The sequence below is a fragment of the Belonocnema kinseyi genome, chromosome 3, assembly GCF_010883055.1.
Source record: "Belonocnema kinseyi isolate 2016_QV_RU_SX_M_011 chromosome 3, B_treatae_v1, whole genome shotgun sequence".
Taxonomy (NCBI): domain Eukaryota; kingdom Metazoa; phylum Arthropoda; class Insecta; order Hymenoptera; family Cynipidae; genus Belonocnema; species Belonocnema kinseyi.
This window is the reverse complement of record NC_046659.1, coordinates 118,484,923-118,505,604: the sequence shown is the minus strand read 5'-3', so window position 1 is coordinate 118,505,604 and position 20,682 is coordinate 118,484,923. Positions and strand designations below refer to the sequence as shown.

Below are 20,682 nucleotides of genomic sequence, written 5' to 3'. Positions count from 1 at the left end.
TTTGAGCCAATAAATCTTTTCTCTTAAAAGAGATAAATTTTTAACAAAATAATTCAATTTTCAACAAAATAATTCAATTTTAAACTAAAATAATGAATCTTCAACAACGCAAATTTAAGATTCATTTTCTTGGTGAAGAATTAACTATTTTTTTGAGAATTCTTTTGTTTGTTGGTTTCAAAATTAATTTTTTTCAATAAATATGTAAATTATTCCTTTACGTTTCAAAATTGATCGTTTTCAGATGAAAATTTAACTGTGTAGTTGAAAATTGATATATTTTGTTGTAAATTCGTCCTTCCATAACTATAACAATAAAAATAAACTTTTTAACTTTTACCAAAGAATTTTAACTTCAAACCAAGTAGTTGAATTCACAATTAAAAATATTATCTTTTAAAAAAACGTATAATAGTTTATATTTCAAAACATTTTTTTTTTATTAAAAAAAAAAAAAAATCATCAAAGTTGGCTCTTATCCAAATAGTTGCACTTCCAGCAAAAAGATAACATTTTTACAAGAGATGAATTTTTTACCAAAATTAGAATTTTTAAAACAAAATGACCAATTTTCAACAGAAAAGTATCATTTTCAACCATTAAAATTAATGTTTAACAAAGTGGTTGAATTAATTCTCAGCCAAAAAAGAATTAGTTGCATTTTCAGTTAAGAAAGTAATTTTTCAACTTAAAACAAATTTTCAAGTAAGAAAGATTTTTCATTTAAGAAAGAACAAAAATTTCAACCGAACTTTGATTTTTCCCGCCAAAAATATGTATTATCTGCAAAATAGTTGAATTTTTTACCCGAGAATATAAATGTTCAACCAATAACTTAATATTTAATTAAACAGTTGATTTTTTAAACGAAAATAATAGAATTTTCAACCAAATAATTATCTACAAAATACGTGAATAATTTTTTCCATTTAAAAACTATCAATTTTCAACTAAAAATAAAATATTTCAATTTTTAGTTTAAAAAAATATCGAGCAAAAAAAGCAAAATTTTCAACAAAATAGTTGAACCTTCAACAAATAAATTGAATGGTAAATAAAATTGCTTAACTTTTACCAAATAGTTGAACTTTTATTAAAAAAAGATAAATTTTCAATAAAAAATGTAATAGCTGCATTTTCAATTAAAAGGGATCAATTTTTAGCCAACAATGGATGGTTTAAAATTTTATTACCAATAAAGATTTTTTGTTCGAAAAGAAACACAATTTCAACCACATTGTTTAGTTTTATAGCCAACGTGGTGAATATTGTCTACAAAACAGTTATATTTACACCTATAAAATATGCATTTTTAAATAAAACAAAAATGCATTTTTCAACGAAATAATACACATTTTAACCAAAAGCGATGAGTTTTGAACCAATAATATAGTATTAAACTTTTTAATAAAAAAGAATTAATTATTAAAAACAACAAAATAATTTTCAATGAAAAATATGAATTTTCATTAAAAAATATGAATTTTCAATGAAAAATTGTATAGCTGCATTTTCAATGAAATGGATCAATTTTCAGCAAAAAATGGACTGGTCAAATATTTATTTAGGAAAATTCATTTTTACCTAAAAAAGAATAAACTTTAAAACAATAAAGATTTTTAGTTCGAGAGAAAAAAATTCAATCTTGTTGTTTAATTTTAAAGCCAAAAGGCGATTTTTCTCGAAAACAGTTCAATTTGAAAATGAGGAATTCTTTAAAAAAAGAGAAAAAGAGGCTAGTGTTTGAAGTCTATATTTAGATGCTTTACTTGCAAATTGAAATTATTATAATTTTTTTTTCAACATTTAAAAAATCATTATTCACGTTTGTGCCCCCCCCCTTGCGACAAATCGTCACAAAACCTCAATTTAAGTTTTCTTATACAATATTTGGAATCTGTAACCCAGAAAACTCTCAAGAAATTGGTTTTACACAAATCGGATAATTTTTAAAAACTATTTGTCGACATATTGAATCCGCTTTTTTATACGATTTTCATAGTTAAAAAACAATCTTAGTCGCCTTTTTCAGGGAAAAAGTCCGTCTCCCTTTTTCCTCTATTTTACCAGTGTTATTAATTTAAGGCCAATTTTTATATGGCTCTGTTGGAATATTGTATCAGAAAACCCTATCTTTATAATTTTGTTACTTTCATGAATTTTTGTAAATTTCTTTTTTTTTAAACGGTGATCTTCTTTTAGCTAAAATAAAAAAATTATTTTTAACATCTGAGATTTTTCAAACAATAAAAATACATTAGAAAAACAATGTTAAAGTCTTAAGGAAACAAAAACAGAAAATAGGTTTTTTAAATGTTTATTAATCAAAATATACCTACTGGTAAAAATACATTTGAAAAAAAATTAAGATATGGACCATTTTTAATTCTAGTGTTCGTCTATTTTTCAATTCTTGTTTATCTTAATTTTTCTTCGTTATATTTTTATCAGAACTGAATTAATAGAACCCAATTACATATCCAACTATTTTCTGATGAAAGTTAATGCGCTTCAATTCAAGAGTCTGCTATTATATTTTTGCTACAGAATTCATCTCTGTTAGCTAAAATTCGACTTTTTGGTTGGAGATTCAAAAATTTGGTTAAAAAGTCGTTTTTTTAGTTGAAAATTAATTTTTTTAACTGTGAATTTAAATCTTCCATTTTTGGCCGAAAATACATTATTTTTGTTTAAACTAATTTTTGTGTCGGTAAAAACTCAACCATTTTTTGGTTGTTTAAAAATTCGTTTTTTGTTCGAAAATTACTTTTCTCAATCGAAAATTTAACACTTAGCCTTTGTTCGTGGTTGAAATTTGAATTACTCAATTGGAAATTGATTTTATTAGATGAAGTTTTTCATTGTGAAGTTTAAATTTAACTATTTAATTTTCAGTTAAGAATGTATCACTGTTAGTTAAAAAATAACTTTTTTGTTGAAAATTCATCATTTTGGTTAAAAAATTTTATTATTTATGTTGAAAATTCAACTGTTTCATTGAAAATTATTATACTTGATTGAAAATTCAACTAATTGGTTAAAAGTTGAACTACATTGTTAAAAATTATTTACATTAGTTAAAGATCCATCTGTTTCGTTAAAAATTTAACTATTTTGTTGAAAATTTGTTTTCTACAATTAAAAATAAATTTCCTCATGTGAAAACTTAACTATTACATTTTTTCTTGGAAATTGATTATTTTTAGTTTGAAATTCAATTATTTGTTTCCAAATGAACTTCATAATGATCATTGCACTATTCTGTAGAATAATTCATGTGTTCCATTTTTAGTAAAACATTTATTATTTTTAGTTTAAAATTGAACAGTTTTATAAAACATTCTTCTTTCTTTTTGAATTGAAAATTCAACTGTTTTATTAAAAATTATTATTTTTTGTTTGTCTTTTTGACTTAAAAATTCCACAATTTATTTGAAAATTGGTGTATTTTGGTTTAAAATCAATTTTCTTGAGGGTCGATTTAACTATTCCATTTTTACTTAAAAATTTATCATTTTTAGTTCAAATTAAAATTTAGTAAGAAATTCAAGTTTTTTTATAGAAAATTCTTCTTTTTGACTTAAAAATTCAATTGGTTTGTTGAAAATTAATCTTTATGGTTTGAAAATTTGATTAATTTAGTAAATAATTGAACTATTTCATTGAAAATCATTCCTCTTGATTGAAAACTCATAACTTGAATTAAAATTTAACTATTTGTTGGAAACTAACTGATTTTGACAATTCAATTATTTTGTAGAAAAGGTGTTTTTTAATAGTCGAGGATTCATCACTTTGGCAGAAAATGGAACTATTTCTTTGAAAATCAGTTTTTTGAAGAAAAAAACTCAACTATTCCATTTTTGTTGCAAATTGATCGTTTTTAGTTTAAAATTCTATCATTTTGGTAGAAAATTCAATTTTTTTATTGAAAATTAACTTTCGAGTTTAAAATGTATATTTTTGAACCAAAAATTTAAGTGTATAATAGAGAATTTGTATCTTTTTGGTTAAAATGACAACTTCTTGATTAATAAGTAATCTGTTTGGATTAATGATTCAACTATTTTTTTTTAAATTCGTCAATTTTAAATGAATAAAACCGTTTTGATATAAAATAAAAATATTTTTTAGTTGTTTCAGCTATTACATTTTACGTTGAGAATTCATCTTTTTGGGTGGTTTTAATTTTTTTTTCTAATTAAAAATTAAAATCTTTCTGTGATATAAATATCAATTATTATATTTGCGTTGAGAAATTAATGTTTTTTTATTAAACATTCAACCATTTGGTGGAATGTTTAACTTTTCTGTTGTAAATTAATTTTGTTGTTGTTGAAGGTTCGTAATTTTAGTTAAAACTCCAATATCTTGTAAAAATCTGATTATTGTGATTAAATATTCAATTCTTTTGTTGAAAAGTTATATTTTTTTGGTTGAAAATTCAACTATCTTCTAAAAAATTCTCCTTTTCTGTCTCAGAAATTCAACTATTTGGTTAAAAATTCAACGAATTAACTCACAGCCTAAAAAATGTCAAAATCACCAACTTAATTTTTATAAGTAAATTATAAGAAATGTACAAAATTATTTTTCTTATGAACAATTATCATAAAAAATTATGAGATTTGCCATTTTCTCTAAGTCCAACCTTTTATTTTTAATTTAATTACTTGATATGATTTTAGATGCTGTATATCCTAACTAAATAGTATTTGTCTACAATAGAAATCCTCAATTTTTATAAACAAATTTAATAAACAAGTCCAGAATTTTCGAAAGTTTGAAGGATTGAAAATTTAAATCCATCAAGGTGAAAACCCTAAAAAGTGTGAATGGTTTCACATTTAAATTTAAACGTCAAATTCTTCAAATTTAAATTTCTTTAGATTTTTTCAACCAAAGTTTTAACAAAAGCAGAGAAATCTTGGATACAGGAAACATAGGAATGAATATCAGTTGCTTAATTCTTAACTGGGCTAGCATCAAAATTGTCTCCTTGATTATACAAGCCAGTCATTTCTTCATACTTAATAAGCAGATGTCAGAAATCTCGGGGAATTTCATAAGTTCCAATTTCGCGCTACTTTTACAAATTGGATGACAATAATGAATCTCTGATGTTGATTTGGAAACTAAGAAATGAATATCTGTGAAGGTAGATTCTATTCCCGTATTTATTGAAATATAATCGAATCTTAATCAAATAATTGCATTGTCAACCAAAGGCATGAATTTTCAACCGTGAAGATTAATTTTCTATCGAAAAAGATATTTTTAAAAATAAAACTCATGTATTTATAACAAAGTAGTTGAATTTTCACAAAAAAATCAATTTTCAGTTAAATATTTAAATTTACAAACTCAAAAAAAATTTAACTAAAAATAGAATAGTTACATTTTTAACTAAACAGATAGATTTTTAAACAATAAATAAATTTTTAACAAAGTAGATCAAATTTGAACCAAGCAGTTGAATTTTTGTGAAGAAGATAAATTTTCTACCAGAAATGAAATTTTTTAAACAAAATGCAAAGAAAGTTATATATTATATTTTAAACAATAAGAAACAAATTTTTAACAAAATACATGAATTTTTAACGAAATAATTGGATTTTTAAAATAGAAAGATAAATTTACAGTAAAAAATAAAATGCGTAGTTCAATTTTCTGTTAACAAAATTAATTTTCAGTAAAAAGAACGAATTTTCAACAAAATAGTTAAATCTTCTACGAAAATGATTCATCTCCATCTAAGAAATGGATTTTTAATAAAGTAGTTCAACTCGGAACTAAAAACTAGAATTTTTAACCACGAAGATTATTTTCTTAACAAAAAATATACATTTTTGAACAAAATACATGATTTTTAACTCAAAATATAAATTTTCAATAAATAATGGAACAGTTAAATTTGTGGTTCAAAAAATTAATTTTCAATTAAAAATGAAGAAATTTTCAACAAAATAGTTAAATTTTTAACCAAACAGATAAATTTTGAACTAAAATGATGCATCACCAACCGCCAACGAATTTTTTGAAATAAAATACAAAAAAAGTAAAAATAGTAGTTTTTAATAAAATTAAAACAAGTTTTTCCTCCCAAAAAAAAACTAATTTTCAACTAAATATTTTAGTTTTTAAACTAAAACGATTTTAAACTAAAATCAAGAATCTCCCATAAAAAAAAATTAATTTTCAACAAGTAACTTTCAATCAAGCAGTTTAAAATTCAATTACAAATGGAGTAGTTAAATTTCTATTTGATTGATTTAATCTTCAACCAAAAAATCGAATTTTAACAGTATAGTTAAATCTTGTAACAAAGGCTAGAATTTTCTACCAAAATAGTTGAAATTTCAAACCAAAGAGACGAATTTTCAACAAGAATATTTTTAACTAAAATTAAGAATCTTCTACCAGAATAATGAATTTTTAAAAAAAGTAGTTCAATTATGAACCAAGTAGTGAAATTTTAAACTGTCAATGGAATAGTTAAATTTCCTGTTAAAAAAATCATTTTCATCCTAAAAATCAAACTTTATACAATTTATTTAAATATTTAACTAAATAAAAGAATTAATAAAAATTAATTTTTGAACAAAGAAAAGATTTGTACAAAAATAATTGAATTTATAACTAATGAAGATATATTTGAAACCAAAAATAAAATAGTCACATTTTATAATACAAAATTAATTTCTCACATTTAAATAAATTTTCATCAATGTAGTTGAAGTTTTAACTTAAAGGATAAATGCACAATAATGCACTTGAATTTTTAAATAAATAGTTGAATTTTCAGTTAATTTAAATTAAACAAAAATGAATTTTTCGTAATAATTCAAATTTTTAACCACTAAGTTGAAGTTTCAAGAAAAATGTTTAATTTTCTACTAAAAAATCGTAGTTTTAACAAAATACATGAATTAAAAAATAACTTGAATTTTCAATATAATAGTTCAGTTTTTAACCAAAAAGGTTAATTTTAAAGCAAGAATATGAATTTTTTTTACAAAAAAAGAAGAAATTGCAACAAAATACGTGAGTTTTAAACTTAGACAAATTTTCACAAAAAATGTAATAGTTCTACTTTCAGTGACAACAATGAATTTTCATGCAAAGAAAAGAACTTTTCAATAAACATAAATCAAAAATAGAATAGTTGAATTTTCAGTTTAAAAAACGAATCATCAACAACAGCAAAATGAATTTTCAACCAAAAAGATTATATTTCAAGCAATAATATTAAAATTTCTACAGATAAAGACGTATTTCTAACAAAAATCAAGAACTTATAACAAAAATCATGAATTTCCAACGGGGAAGATTAATTTTCTACCGAAAAAGACGAATTTTCATCATGAATAACCGCGAATAATCTGTTTTTTAAATATTCTTTCAACTCAAATAAAAAATTAGTTAAATTTTTTAAAAGAATCAGCTTTCACAGAATTGTTTGGGATTTAATTAGCTTCAATATGAAAAAAGAAACTTGAAAATGGGTTGAGAAATACGACCTCTGAGGTTTTTTGAATCCCAATATCTCGTTACGCTGTATTGAGCGGCACTGGGATCGGAGGAGTGGGACTTACAGTACTTGGGGCACCACATACCAATACGTGCCAAAAGTTTATGTTTTCTCTAGTCACCTGTTTGGGTAGAAATTTAATCTATTTTGTGTAATCTTTCAACCATTTCTGAACTATTTTGTTAAAAATTCGTTTTTATTTTGTTTGAATACTAATTTTTCTTTGTTTTCATTTTTAATCTCAAATAACGAATTAGTGAAATTTAGTTTAAAAACCAGCTTAAACAGAACTGATTGAGATTTAATTAGCTTTAATATGAAAAAAAGAAATTTGAAAATCGGTTGAGAAATACGACCTCTGAGGTCTTTTGAATCCTAATATGTCGTTACGCTGTACTGAGAGGCACTGGGATCGGAGAAGTGGGACTTACGGTACTTGTCATACCACATATTAACCGGTGCCAAAAGGTTTTTTCATTCTCTAATTTATCTTTTTTGGTTAAAGGTGCAACTATTTCTCAACTATTTTGTTCAAAAATCGTGTTTATTTGTCCTGCGAATACTATTTTTTTTCTTTTAATTTTTGATCGCAAACAACAAATTAGTCCAATGTTTTGAAGAAACCAGCTTCGATAAACATGTTTGTGATTTAATTAACTTTAATATTTTAAAAATTAACTTGAAAATCGGTTGAGAATTAACTCTGCAGTCTTTTGGATCCCAATATCTCTTTTCGCTGCAATAATCGGCGGCACTGGTACCGGAAGAGTGGGACTTACGGTGCCTGTTTTACTACATATCGACACGTGCCAAAAGAGTTTGTTTTCTATAGTTATCTCTTTTGGTAGAAATTTGATCTTTTTTGGTTAAACGCTTAACCATTTCTTAACTATTTTATTCTAACTTTTTACAATTTTGTTTGAATAATAATTTTTATTTGTTTTTATTTTTAAACTAAAATAACAAATTAGTCAAATTTTTTGAAGAAACCAGCTTCGGCAAACATTTTTTTGATTTAATTAGCTTCAATATGAAAAAATAAACTTGAAAATCGGTTGAGAAATACGACCTCTGAGGTTTTTGGAATACTAATATGCGGTTACGCTGTATTGAGTGACACTGGGATCGGAGGAGTGGGACTTACGGCATCTGTGGTAGACATCGGGATCTGAAACATACCAACTCGTGCCAAAAGTTGATGTTTTCTCTAATCACCTGTTTTGGTAGAATGTTAATATATTTTTATTAATCATTTAACCATTTCTTACATATTTTGTTAAAAATTCGTTTTTATTTCGTTTGAATAATAATTTGTCTTAGTTTTCATTTTTAAATTCAAATAACAAATTAGTGACATTCGTTGGATAAACCAGCTTCGACAGATATGTTTGAAATTTATTTAGCTTCAATATGGAAAAAGAAACTTGAAAATCGGTAAAGAAATACGAAGAGTGGGACTTACGGTAAATGTTTCGTTCTCTTTGGTGATCTTTTTTTGTAGGAATTTGATTTTGTTTTGGATAAAAGTGCTGCTATTTCTCAACTATTTTGTTCAAAATTCGTTTTTATTTTTTCTCAATACTAATTTTTCATGTTCTTCATTTTTTATCGCAAATAACAAATTAGTGAAATTTTGTGCAGAAACCAGCTCCAACAGAACTGTTTGAGATTTAATTAGCTTCAATATGAAAAAAGAAACTTGAAAATCGGTTGAGAAATCCGACCTCTAAAGTCTTTTGAATCCCAATATCTCGTTTCGTTGGACTGAGCGGCAGCACTGGGACCGGAAGAGTGGGACTTACGGTACCTGTGGTACTGCATATCAACACGTGCCAAGAGGTTTTGTTTTCTCTATTCAAAGTAAAGAGCTGGTTTATCTCTACCTTTGAGGTACACACGTAAACCTGCATTTTTCAATGTGTGACACAAACACATCTCATCAACAGCACATGGTGGTGTCGTCATGTCAAGCATGGAAGCAAAAGCGACTGGTCAGGTGTCTCGCTGTAAACATGCCTTCAAAGAAGCGTGATAATTCGCCGCGCGCGGCGCTGATAAAGTGGGACGCTGTCCCACATTACCGAGAAGGAAGTCCTAAGAAATTATTTACCTCTCGATCGAACGGATTAGAAACCTTGATTCCTTGCTTGCGCTTCTAGAGGACAAGTAAGATCGAAATTAACGCTATCTTTTTTTTTTACGTTCGAGTCTGCAGGGAGCCGGTAAATCACGTTTTCTTATCAGATCCCATATTGAGCTGTCGAAGAACAGATGCTGCCGTTTTTTTACAAGTTTCGAATTTACTTTCCCGGCTGTTGTTTCTCGCTCGAAACAAGAAAAGGATAAGTTTTGTGCTAAATTATACTTCAAAACTTCTTTCTTTTCTTCACGGAACCGAAAGTGATTTGTGGATTAAATTAAAGACATATTGCAAAATTGATTTATTTCTTATTTATAATATTTATTATTTATTTATTATTTATAATATTTATTATTTATTTATTGGATATTTATATACTTTAAAATGCTCTGTACTGCACACTTAGAATTTTAAATGATATAATTCTTAATATTTGGATTTGTGATGTCCACGTGTTCATGTTTCCCATTTTCATGCTTTCTAATTCCAATTCTTCAATATTTCAATTTTCCAAATAATTGAATTAAACTTGTAGAATTTTCCGGACTTTAGATTATTAAATGACGCGCACTTCAATTTGAAATAATATTTTGTAGCAAATTCTTTTTTTTTCTGTTAGAAATTAATTTGTGTCAGTGAAAATTGAACTTTGTTATTTTTTATTGTAAATTTATATTTTTTGGGCGAAAATGCAACTACAGTGAAACTCTTCTATAGCGCGATTTTGGGGCTGACGGTGGGTAGGAACTAACTCATTATAGCCCGTTCCGCTTTTGTTTGTTCACGCTTGAGTGCTCGCCTGAGTAGCAACTGCAGATCCCGCGCGCCCCGTGCAGCTCTGGTTACACCTGCCTGTGGCGCGGCGTCAATTCTGGAAAGGGCTATTGAAGGGTTTTACTGTATTTAGTTGAAAAACCATGTATATTGTTAAAAATTCGTCTTTGTTTATTAGCTTGATGTAGATGAAATAGCCGTTTTTGATTGTATTATAGTTGATATTTCACTCCAAAAATTATTTTATTTTAAATCAAAACCAGTTAAATTCATGAAAAAAAATTTCATGAATAAAAATGTAACTATTCCGTTTTTGCCTTAAAATTGATCTTTTTTGTTAAAAATTCAACTTCTTGTTTAACATTAATTTTTTTCTGTAGAAAATTAATCTTCTTAATTAAAAATTCATGTTTTTCGTTGAAAATTCAGTTGGTTAAAAAAAAATCTACTTCGTATAAAATTCAACAATTTTGTGAAAGTAAATTTTTCGTTTGAAAATTCATGTACAAATTTAGTTGAAAAATCGTTTTTCTCGGTTAAAAATTAATCGTCTTCACTCAAAATTCTTGTTTTTACTTGAAAACTCAACTATTAATTAATCTGCTTTGTTCAAAAGTATCTATTTTATTCAAAAAGTATCCTTTTTCTTTAAAAAGTATTCTGTTTAGTTCAAAAATATCTATTTTGGATAAAACGTGTACTTTTGCGTTACCAAATATCATTTTTGGTTAGAAAATATTCTTTTCAGTTAGAAATGATCCTTTTTGTTTAAAAATTATCCCCTCTGTTTGAAAAGTCTTCTGTTTTGTTAGAAAATATCCTTTTTGGTTAGAAAGTATCCTCTAATTCATGTATAATTAACGTGTATTTATAAATATAAATTAAAGAATAATTAAAAAGTATTTTCTTAGGTTAAAAAGTGTCCTTTTTGGTTAGAAAGTATACTTTTCGGTTGAAAAGTAATATTTTTTGATAAAAAGTATATTTTTGGTTGAAAAGTATCCTTTTTGTTCAAAAAGTATCCTCTTTGTTTAAAAAGTGTCCTTTCTGGTTAGAAAGTATACTTTTAGGTTCAAAAGTATCATTTTTGGATAAAAAGTATAGTTTTTGGTTAAAAAGTATTATTTTTACTTAGAAAGTATCCTTTTTTGGTTAAGTATCCTTTATAGATAAAAAGTTTCCTTTTTAGTTTGAAAGTATACTTTTTAGTTAGAAAGTATCCCTATTGCTTAAAACATATCCTTTTTGTTTAAAAAGTATCATTTTTTGATAAAAAGTATAGTTTTTGGTAAAAAAGTATAATTTTTACTTAGAAAGTATCCTTTTTTGGTTAAGTATCCTTTATAGATAAAAAGTTTCCTTTTTAGTTTGAAAGTATACTTTTTAGTTAGAAAGTATCCCTATTGCTTAAAACATATCCTTTTTGTTTAAAAAGTATCCTTTTTGTTCAAAAAGTATCCTCTTTGGTTAAACAGTGTCCTTAATTGTTAAAAAGTACTTTTAGATTGAAAAGTATCATTTTTGGATAAAAGGTATAGTTATTAGTTACAAAGCATCCTTTTATGTTAGAAAGTATCCTTTTTAGGTAAAAAGTATATTTTTTGTTTCAAAATTATCCTTTTTAAATAAAAAGTATATTTTTTGGTTAAAAAGTATCCGTTTTGGTTAGAAATTATCCTTTATGAGTTTAAAAGTATATTTTTTGAATATAAAGTTTCCTTCTTGGCTAAAAAGCATAGTTTTTGTTTAAAAATATTCCCTTTTAGTTAAAAAGTCAATTTGTTATTGAGCATTCAACTATTTGTTTGAAAATTCGTTGCTTTTGGTACAAAATGGAGTAGTCAAATTTTCAGAAAAAATTAATTTTAAATCTCAAGAAAAAGCAAAAAATGAGTTATTAACGAAATATGTTCTTAAATTTTTAACCAACAAGATTAATTTGCACCTAAATAGATGAATCTTTAACTCGAATATTTAAATTTGCAATTAGAAAATCAATTTTAGAGGTAAAGTTTCAATAATCTACCAAATATGTGATTGATAAATTTTCAGTTAAACAAATAAAATAATCTGGATTACAAGTGGATTAGTGTGGATTAATATTGAATTAATCTGGATTAATGTTAATTAAAACTGGATTAAGTTGGATTAAAATTGGATTATTTTATATAAGAACTGGACTTATCCAGATTATAATTGAAATACTCTGGATTCAAAGTGGATTACTCTAGATTAGCACTGGATTTACTCAGATAAGAACTGGATCACACTGGATTATAAGTGTATTATCTTCGATTTGACCTGGATTACTCGGGATTACTTTAAATTACATGTGGATTACTCTAAATTACAACTGTATTTATTTATATCAGAACGGGATTAAACTGGTTTAAAAGTGGATTACTCTAGATTAAAACTATATTTATTCAGATTAGGACTGGATTATGCTGGATTACAAGTGTATTACTATGAATTTGGGCAGTATTTCTCGGGATTACAAGTTGATTTCAAGTAGATTACTGTAGATTAGAAATAGCTTTAACGATAAGAACTGGATTAAACTAGATTACAAGTTAAATAATCCAGGTTTGAAATTGATTACCTTGGATTACAGGTGTATTAATCTGGATTTAAACTGGATTAACTCAGATTAAAAGTGGATTACTCTAGATTAGAACTGGATTTATTCGTTAAGAACTGGATTAGCCGGATTATAAGTGGATTACTTTTAAATGCTAATAACTAATGCTAATTCTCTTGCTTATCCTTGCTTACATTTCCGAATTTTCAAGTATACTTATCTAATATTTAGATTATTAATCTGCGTAAACTTTCATTAGCGAGTTATTACACGATATTGTGTCGATATATTGGAAAATTTTATAGGGTACTTGATTAGATAATAAACGAGATTCAATTTGCGTAGGATCTTTATTAACTTTGATGAAACATTCACGAAGGTTAATAAATAACAAAATAATTAAATTTCACGTTAAAAACAAAAATTTAAGTTTCCAAACAAAAATGAAATATTTATATTTTCAGTTTAAAAAGTTAATTTTTAGAAGAAAAAAAAAAATTCTTTGCGAATAAAATTGAACAAAAAAAAAAAATTTCAACAAAAGAGTTGAATCCTAAGCCAAAAAAATGAATCTTCAAAAAATAAGATTAATTTTTAAGAGAAAAAGATGAATTTTCGACAAAACAGCCAAGTTTTCAATTGTAACCAAATAATTAAATTTTAAACTAAAGTAGTTCCATTTTCAACCAATCTGTTGCATTTTTTACCAAAAAGATTATATCTATGGTGATATGAATTTGCCAAAAAAAAAGTTTTTTTGTATGAAGCAATTGAATTTTCTAAATTGTATTTTCTATTGTAATAGTTTATTTTTCTACCAAATTGTTGAATGTTCGACTAATAAAGATAAGTTTTTAACTAAAAAATAATCAGTTTTCAACCATAAATCAAATAATTTTTACCAAGTAGTTAATTTTTCAAATAAATAGTTTCATTTTTAACCAAATTGTTGAATTTTTGACTAAGAAAAAAAAGTTTTCAACTAAAAAATCACAAGTTTCTATCAAAAAATGGAATGATTACATTTTCAGTTGAAAACAAATTAATTAAAAAAAAACAAACAAACTGATAAATTTTGCACCAGAAAAGATGGTCTACGAGAAAATACATTTTTTAACACAAAAGATGTATCTTTTACAAAACAATTGAATATTTTTTAATATGTATTTTTAACTATATAATTAAATTTTATAATAAACTGTTGAATTTTTAAGCCAAAAAAATAAATCTTTAACAAAACCTTTAATATTTTATATTAAAACCAAAAACTATCCTAATTTCAAATAAAAAACAGTTGAATTCATCCAAAGAATACGAATTTTTATCAAATTAGTTGAATTTTCAAATAAAAAAGATCAATTTTCAATTAAAAATATAGATTTTCATCCGAAAGTAGAATAATTATGTTTTCAGTTTTTTTTAAACTGGTTAAATTTTGGAACTAAAATTATAAATCTTTAAAAAATTGATTGTTTGATTTTTCAACAAAAAAGATGAATTCTCAAAGAAAAGTGTAATAATTGATGATAATTTAACTTAAACTATTGTAATTTAAATTAAAAGCAAATTAATGCAAAAAAATGTATTTTCAATAAAATATTAAAATTTTTATCTAAAGAGGTGAATTTTTAACGAAAAATATAAATTTTCAACTAAGAAGATTAAATTTATACTAAAAACATGAATGATCAACAGAATACATGGTTCTTCAACTAAAAAAGAATAATTTCAAATCAAACGGTTGAGTATCTAATTAAAAAATTTGAATTTTCAACTAGAAATTTATTACTTTTCAATTAAAAAAAAAAAAATTAACCAAAAGGAAACGAATTTTTAACGAAATAGCCAAATTTGTAACCAAATAGATTAATCTTCATCTAAGGAGGTATTTTTTTTAACAAAGCATTTTAACTCTTAAAAAAGCTTTTAAAATTTTGGCCAAGAAAGATGAGTTTTTGAGATAATTGTTGCATTTTAAGAAAAAAAAAATAAATTTGAAAAAGTCAAGCAATTTCTATAACTTAAAATAACTCTCAAGCAGAATAAATTTGAAATTTTCCAATTCTAATTTAAAATTGTTTTATTTTGTTTATGAAAGATTCTGGGTTAAAAATTTTACAAATGTGAGAGTTTGCTAATAAATTATTAATGGACAGGGAAAATATAAAACCATTCGGGGTAAAATTAGTTAATTTTCGAAATGAAGTTTTGCCGCAACCTTGATATAATATTCTTGTTAGTAATTTATTTGTCTTCTATTTATGTTTATATTTTGTGTGCAAATTCTTTCTCTTAAAGTTTATCTTTTTAGTTATAAATGTTGTTACTTCTTTGAAAATTAAACAATTTTGTTTAAAATTCATGTTATGGTATTGAAAAGTAAACTGAAATATTTTTTGGATGAAAATTACACTATTTATTTTAAATTTGTTGTATTTTTTAATTTTTTAATTCATCTATTTTAGTAGAAATTTAATCTTTTTTGGATAAAATGCAACTATTTGGTTGAAGAATCAATAATTTTGTTAAAAGTCATGCTTTTTATTGAAAATGCAACTGTTTCGTTGAAAATATTTTTTGCTTGAGGAATAAACTATTTTAATTTAAAATGTTGTTTTAGAATTTTGCTTCAATGATTTTAAGAGAGAAAAACTTTGAGAAAACACTTTTTCATCGAAGATTCATTATTTGGAGTTAAGAATTCATCTCTTTGTTTAAAAATTTAACAATTTTGTTGAAAATTAATCTTTTTTATTGGAAAATTCAACTGCGTGGGAAAAGTTTATAGGTTCAAAATGTAAAGATTTTGTAAGAGAATTAATATCTTCGGGTTGAAAGTAAATATAAATTTTTAGTTAAAAAATTTAACATTTTATTGGAAAATCCTTTGTTGAAAATACATATTTTTCAGTTGAAAATTGAACTATTTGATTGAAGATTCATATATTTTTTTGAAAATTCATCTTTCTGTGTAGAAAAATAATGAAGTTAAAAGGAAATGAATAAAAAACAATTTTTTAACAATATAGTTACAATTTCAACAACAACAAAAAAAGAAGAATTTTTAGAAAAATACATGATTTTTCAACCAAAAAAGACGATTTTTAAACGAAATACATTCATTTTCAATTAAGAAGATTTATTTTCTAGCGAAAAATGAATTATAATAAAAAATAATTTTTTGACAAATACAAATTTTTTCTACCATCATACGTAGTTGAAGACTCAATAATGTTGTTAAAAATTCATTTGTTTCGTCAAAAAATCGTCTTTTTGGGTTGACAATTCAAGTATCTTCCTACAAAATTTACTTTTTGTTTAAAACTCGCATTTTAATGCTAAAATCAAACTAAAATATTTTTTGGATGCAAATTCAATTTTTTTTTAAAATTAGTCTTTTTGATTTCAAAATTTAACTGCTTTTTTAGAAATTTGATCTTTATTGGATAAAAATGCAACTGTTTGGTTGCAAAATTAATCATTAATATTAATAATTAATATTAATTAATTATTAATAATTAAATTAATCTTGAGGATTCAGCGATTTTATTTGGAAATTAGGTTTGTAAATTTTGTTCTAACGACTTTGTTTAGAAATCACTTTTTCGTTGAAGGTTCATTATTTTTAGTTGAAAATTCATCTTCTTATTTGAAAGTTTAACTATTTTGTTGAAAACTGATCTTTTTCAATTGAAAATTCAACTGCGTGGATTGGACAATTTATGTGAACTTTTTTCTTCATGACTTAAAAATCTTGATTTGTTAAATTTCGTCTTTTTTGTTCGAAAATTAATTTTAAACATGAATTTTAAAAATAAATAAATATGAAAATTTTAAATTTGTGTCTGAAATTTTGTATCACTCTGTTTATAAAATTTCTTGTGTTAAAAATATTACAAGATTAAAATGCTGGTATTTGAATGTTGATAGCTATGGAAAATAAAAAACTGTCCAATAAAAAATTTAAAAATTTTGAAAATTAATTTTAGACCCTGCAAAGCATGTATTATCTTAAATTCATTGAATTCCCATTAGTTTCTAGTCCCATATCTTAATATTTCTGGAAACAATAAATAACGTACAGTAAGGGGCGCGGGGTAAAAAATATTTTTTATAGCGTTTTTTTTAAAGACTCAAACATGGACCAGTTCACCTAGATTACCCAGAAAAGAAAACAGGATTGGCATAAAAATCGACTCACACAAAATGACACATTAAATGTATTCCTTAGCAGCAATCACAGGCTTATTCATGAATAGGAAAGTGGCACTTCTCTCTAGATTGATAATGAGTTAGTTCTGCGATTCTATCGGGAGTTCAATTACTTTCTACCCTCATTCTAAGTTTCCCATTTCAAACAGCAATTTTCACCTTTTCTCGATTTAAAAAAATCAGAATTTGATACCATTTCGTTATGTACCCTGGTTGGACATTTTTTTACAAAAAAGCCCAGAAAAATACAACTTTTTTGTATTTTTTTGTATATTGTTTTATTTTATTGTAGTTCTAATTTTCTACAAGAATATACAGGGATTTACAGGTTTTGTAACCAAAAAGTTGTTGAAATTAGATCATTCTAAATTAGGATGTGTAAATGATACTTATTACAAAAAAAACTTATGTTTTAACTTTAAAGGAATGGTAGATTATTAAAAGACATTCAAAGAAGGTCTGGATCTCGAGACAGTGAGGGTACGTGGGTTAGTTTTCGCAGATTTATTATAGTTTTAATATTATACCAGAATTTAAAAATACAAGAATCTTCAGGAATTTACAGCTTTTGCGGTCAAAAAGTTGTTCTTTTTCGAATTAGGATGACAAATATTTAGAATAGTGCAATGAGATAATTTCAAATTATGATGTTTGCATGATCGATATTACAAAAAGCTTGTGTGTTTAAACTTTAAAGGAATGTTAAAATACTAAACGACAATCGAAGAAGGTATGGATCTCACGAGAGTGAAGGTACGTGGGTTAGCGTTCGCAGATTTATTGTAGTCTTAATTTTCTTCGTGAATTTAGAACTACAATAATCTACAGGAATGTACAGCTTTTGCAGCCAAAAAGTTGTTCTTTTTCGACCTAAGATGAGAAATATTTACAATATCACAATGACACCATTTTAAATTAAAATGTGTACATAATCGCTATTACAAAAGTGATTCTATGTTTAAGCTTTAATGGAATGATATAATATTGAAACACAATCGCATAAGTTGTGGATCTCGATGCGATAAATCCGTGGGTACGTGGGTTAGATTTCGTAGATTTAAGGTTCTTATGGCAGAGTCAATTGAGAGTTAAAAAAAGCTATGAAATTATGAATGAATAAAACAAATTATGCATTTTTTAAATTATATTATTTTAAGAAATTTTACGGAAGAAACATTAATTTGTACATTAAAATTTGTTTGTAAATCTTTTCGAATATTCTTAGAAAAATAATTTTAAAATTGTCCTGGGGACTAATAATAATTTTATTATCTTGGATTTCGAATTTTTCTACAATTTTTTGAAAACGTTGCAAAAGTAAAGAAAATTACCTTAAAATCGTCCAGATTCTTTTTTGAAAATTTGGGAAATCTTATTTAATATTCTTTTTAGATTCATTTTTAAAACAAGAATTATTGTTAGTTTTTTTTAGAAATTTTGCTGAAAATTTATTTATTTATTTAAAACTTTTCAATATGCTTAAAAAGCTGATAAATTTTGTGTTAGGTATTATCAAGAATCCACATTGTGTTTTAAATGTTTTGAAATGTTTTTACGCTCTAAATTATTTTGAAACCTTCAAAAATTTAAGTTTATTTTTTTATTTTTCGAAATCTTTTTCAGCTTTAAATTAAGTTTGGATCTTCTAAAAATTTGTAAGTATCTACTACCTAATATTTTTTCAAATTTATAACTGTTCAATTATCATTTATGCATCGAAATTCAATCATTTCACTTAAAAATTACAAATTTGTTCAATATTAAAGATTTAAGGCCTTATATTTCAAATAATTCAGTTTACCATTGTTTAGTTTTTCATATTCAATCTATAATTGCTCAATTTAAATAAAAAATAAAATGTTGATAAATATTAAAAAAATATCTTGATTTATTACATTTTTTAAAATTAAATGGATTAAAAATGGAATATTAGTATAAGAAACATAACTTTAAGTACAGTTTGCCAATATTTAAGCTTTTGTGAAATCTTGTATTTTTCGTTGTAAAGTAAAAATTTGTAATTTTCTACAATAATTCACGTAAAATTAAAATTGTTTTTGTAACGTCAAACACCGAAATTAAAAGAAAATATAAAATTCTGTACATTTTTGTAATACCTTGTAGTTTTTTAGAGCATAGTAAAAAAAATAATAATACAAATTTTTTAATTGCAGAAACTTGTACTTTGTTTTTAATTTTTTTTTTTACTTTTCTACAAGAAATTGTATAAAATGTAGAATTTGTTTCCACTCGGGTGGAAAAATTTAGTTTGCCCAGAAAATGGAAATTTAATCAAAGTTTCGACGAGATTAATAAAAAACGTTAAGGTTTTTTCGAGAACAACAAAAAAACTGGCTATCACAAAAAGTCAGTTTCATTTAGAAACTAGAGAAGAGTTCTTTTCCCAGAAGCCTGATTTAATCAAGTTTCCTCAACGATCAAGAAAAAAACTTCCGGAAGTCTTATTGGAGAAGAAATCTTGCAATTCAAAGGAGCTCCCGTAACTTAATAAAGTGGGTGAATATTTAAGTCACCTTCCGAAGGCGCATCCACTGAGGAAAAACTTTCGTTAATTCTTGATCAAACTCAATCAAACTAATGATTGAATTATAAAGAGTCAAACTTGATTTGGATTTTTCAAGTTAGTAGCATTTAAAATTGCAAAGGCATTTATAGTAAAAATTAGGAAAGTTTGAGGGCAATCAATTTGGTGGACTTGGTGGCAATTTGTGACAACTCCCCATTTATTTCGAAGATTAAATGCAGAAATCCACACGAAAAAATTCAAAATAGGCGACATTTGCCCAAAAGATAGGGCGTAGCCTATTTAACATACCATTTTATTATTATTAATTTCTTGATTTCTCAGAAAGATTTTAAAAATTGAAATCCAAAAATGAGCAATACTTACCTTCATGATTCTGGCACTATTTTGTGTTATTCGCGATCACGTTATCCGGAGTGCGCAAAATCGTGATTGGGTCGCGAAAGAAAGAACCGGAAGTCGGCAAGGCGCGAACTGATCCGGCGCCTTCTAGTATGTGAAGATTAACCGGTAAGGAAGCACTGACTGTTCTGCACGCAATTAGGTCATTGTCCTTCATTTATACTCTCGACTGGGGAATGTTGATATGCATCTTCGAAGACCGAACTGTTCCTCCTACCTTGCTCGCTTACCTATTGGTCGTTCCGAAATACTGAATCAACTGATGACAATCCAGGTGAAACTGTTCACTTGAAATACGTGTTGAAATTCACGAAGATTTCCATGTGGAATTTCACGTGAAAATGTTCATGGATTTCTACGTGAATCAATCCAGTCAAGTGTAAATCTAAATGGAAAATTGAAACCTTCTAGGTAGAATTGCTTGTAGTTTTTCACAGAGATTTACACGTGAATTTAGATAGCTCCCAGAGGTGGCGGAGCCGGTGGCAAAGGGGCAA

At 25.3% G+C, this 20,682-nt stretch overlaps 1 protein-coding gene across 1 annotated transcript in view; it reads right to left on the bottom strand.

Annotated features, from left to right (window-relative positions):
- Positions 1-20,298, bottom strand: part of LOC117170166 (putative uncharacterized protein DDB_G0288537) — a 40,690-nt gene extending 20,392 nt beyond the window's left edge. The window contains exon 1 of the mRNA XM_033356734.1: positions 20,150-20,298. Coding sequence (XP_033212625.1) covers positions 20,150-20,155 — 6 coding nt within the window. The 5' untranslated portion in view covers positions 20,156-20,298. The remainder of the gene's footprint in view (positions 1-20,149) is intronic.
- Between the last annotated feature and the right edge of the window lie 384 nt (positions 20,299-20,682).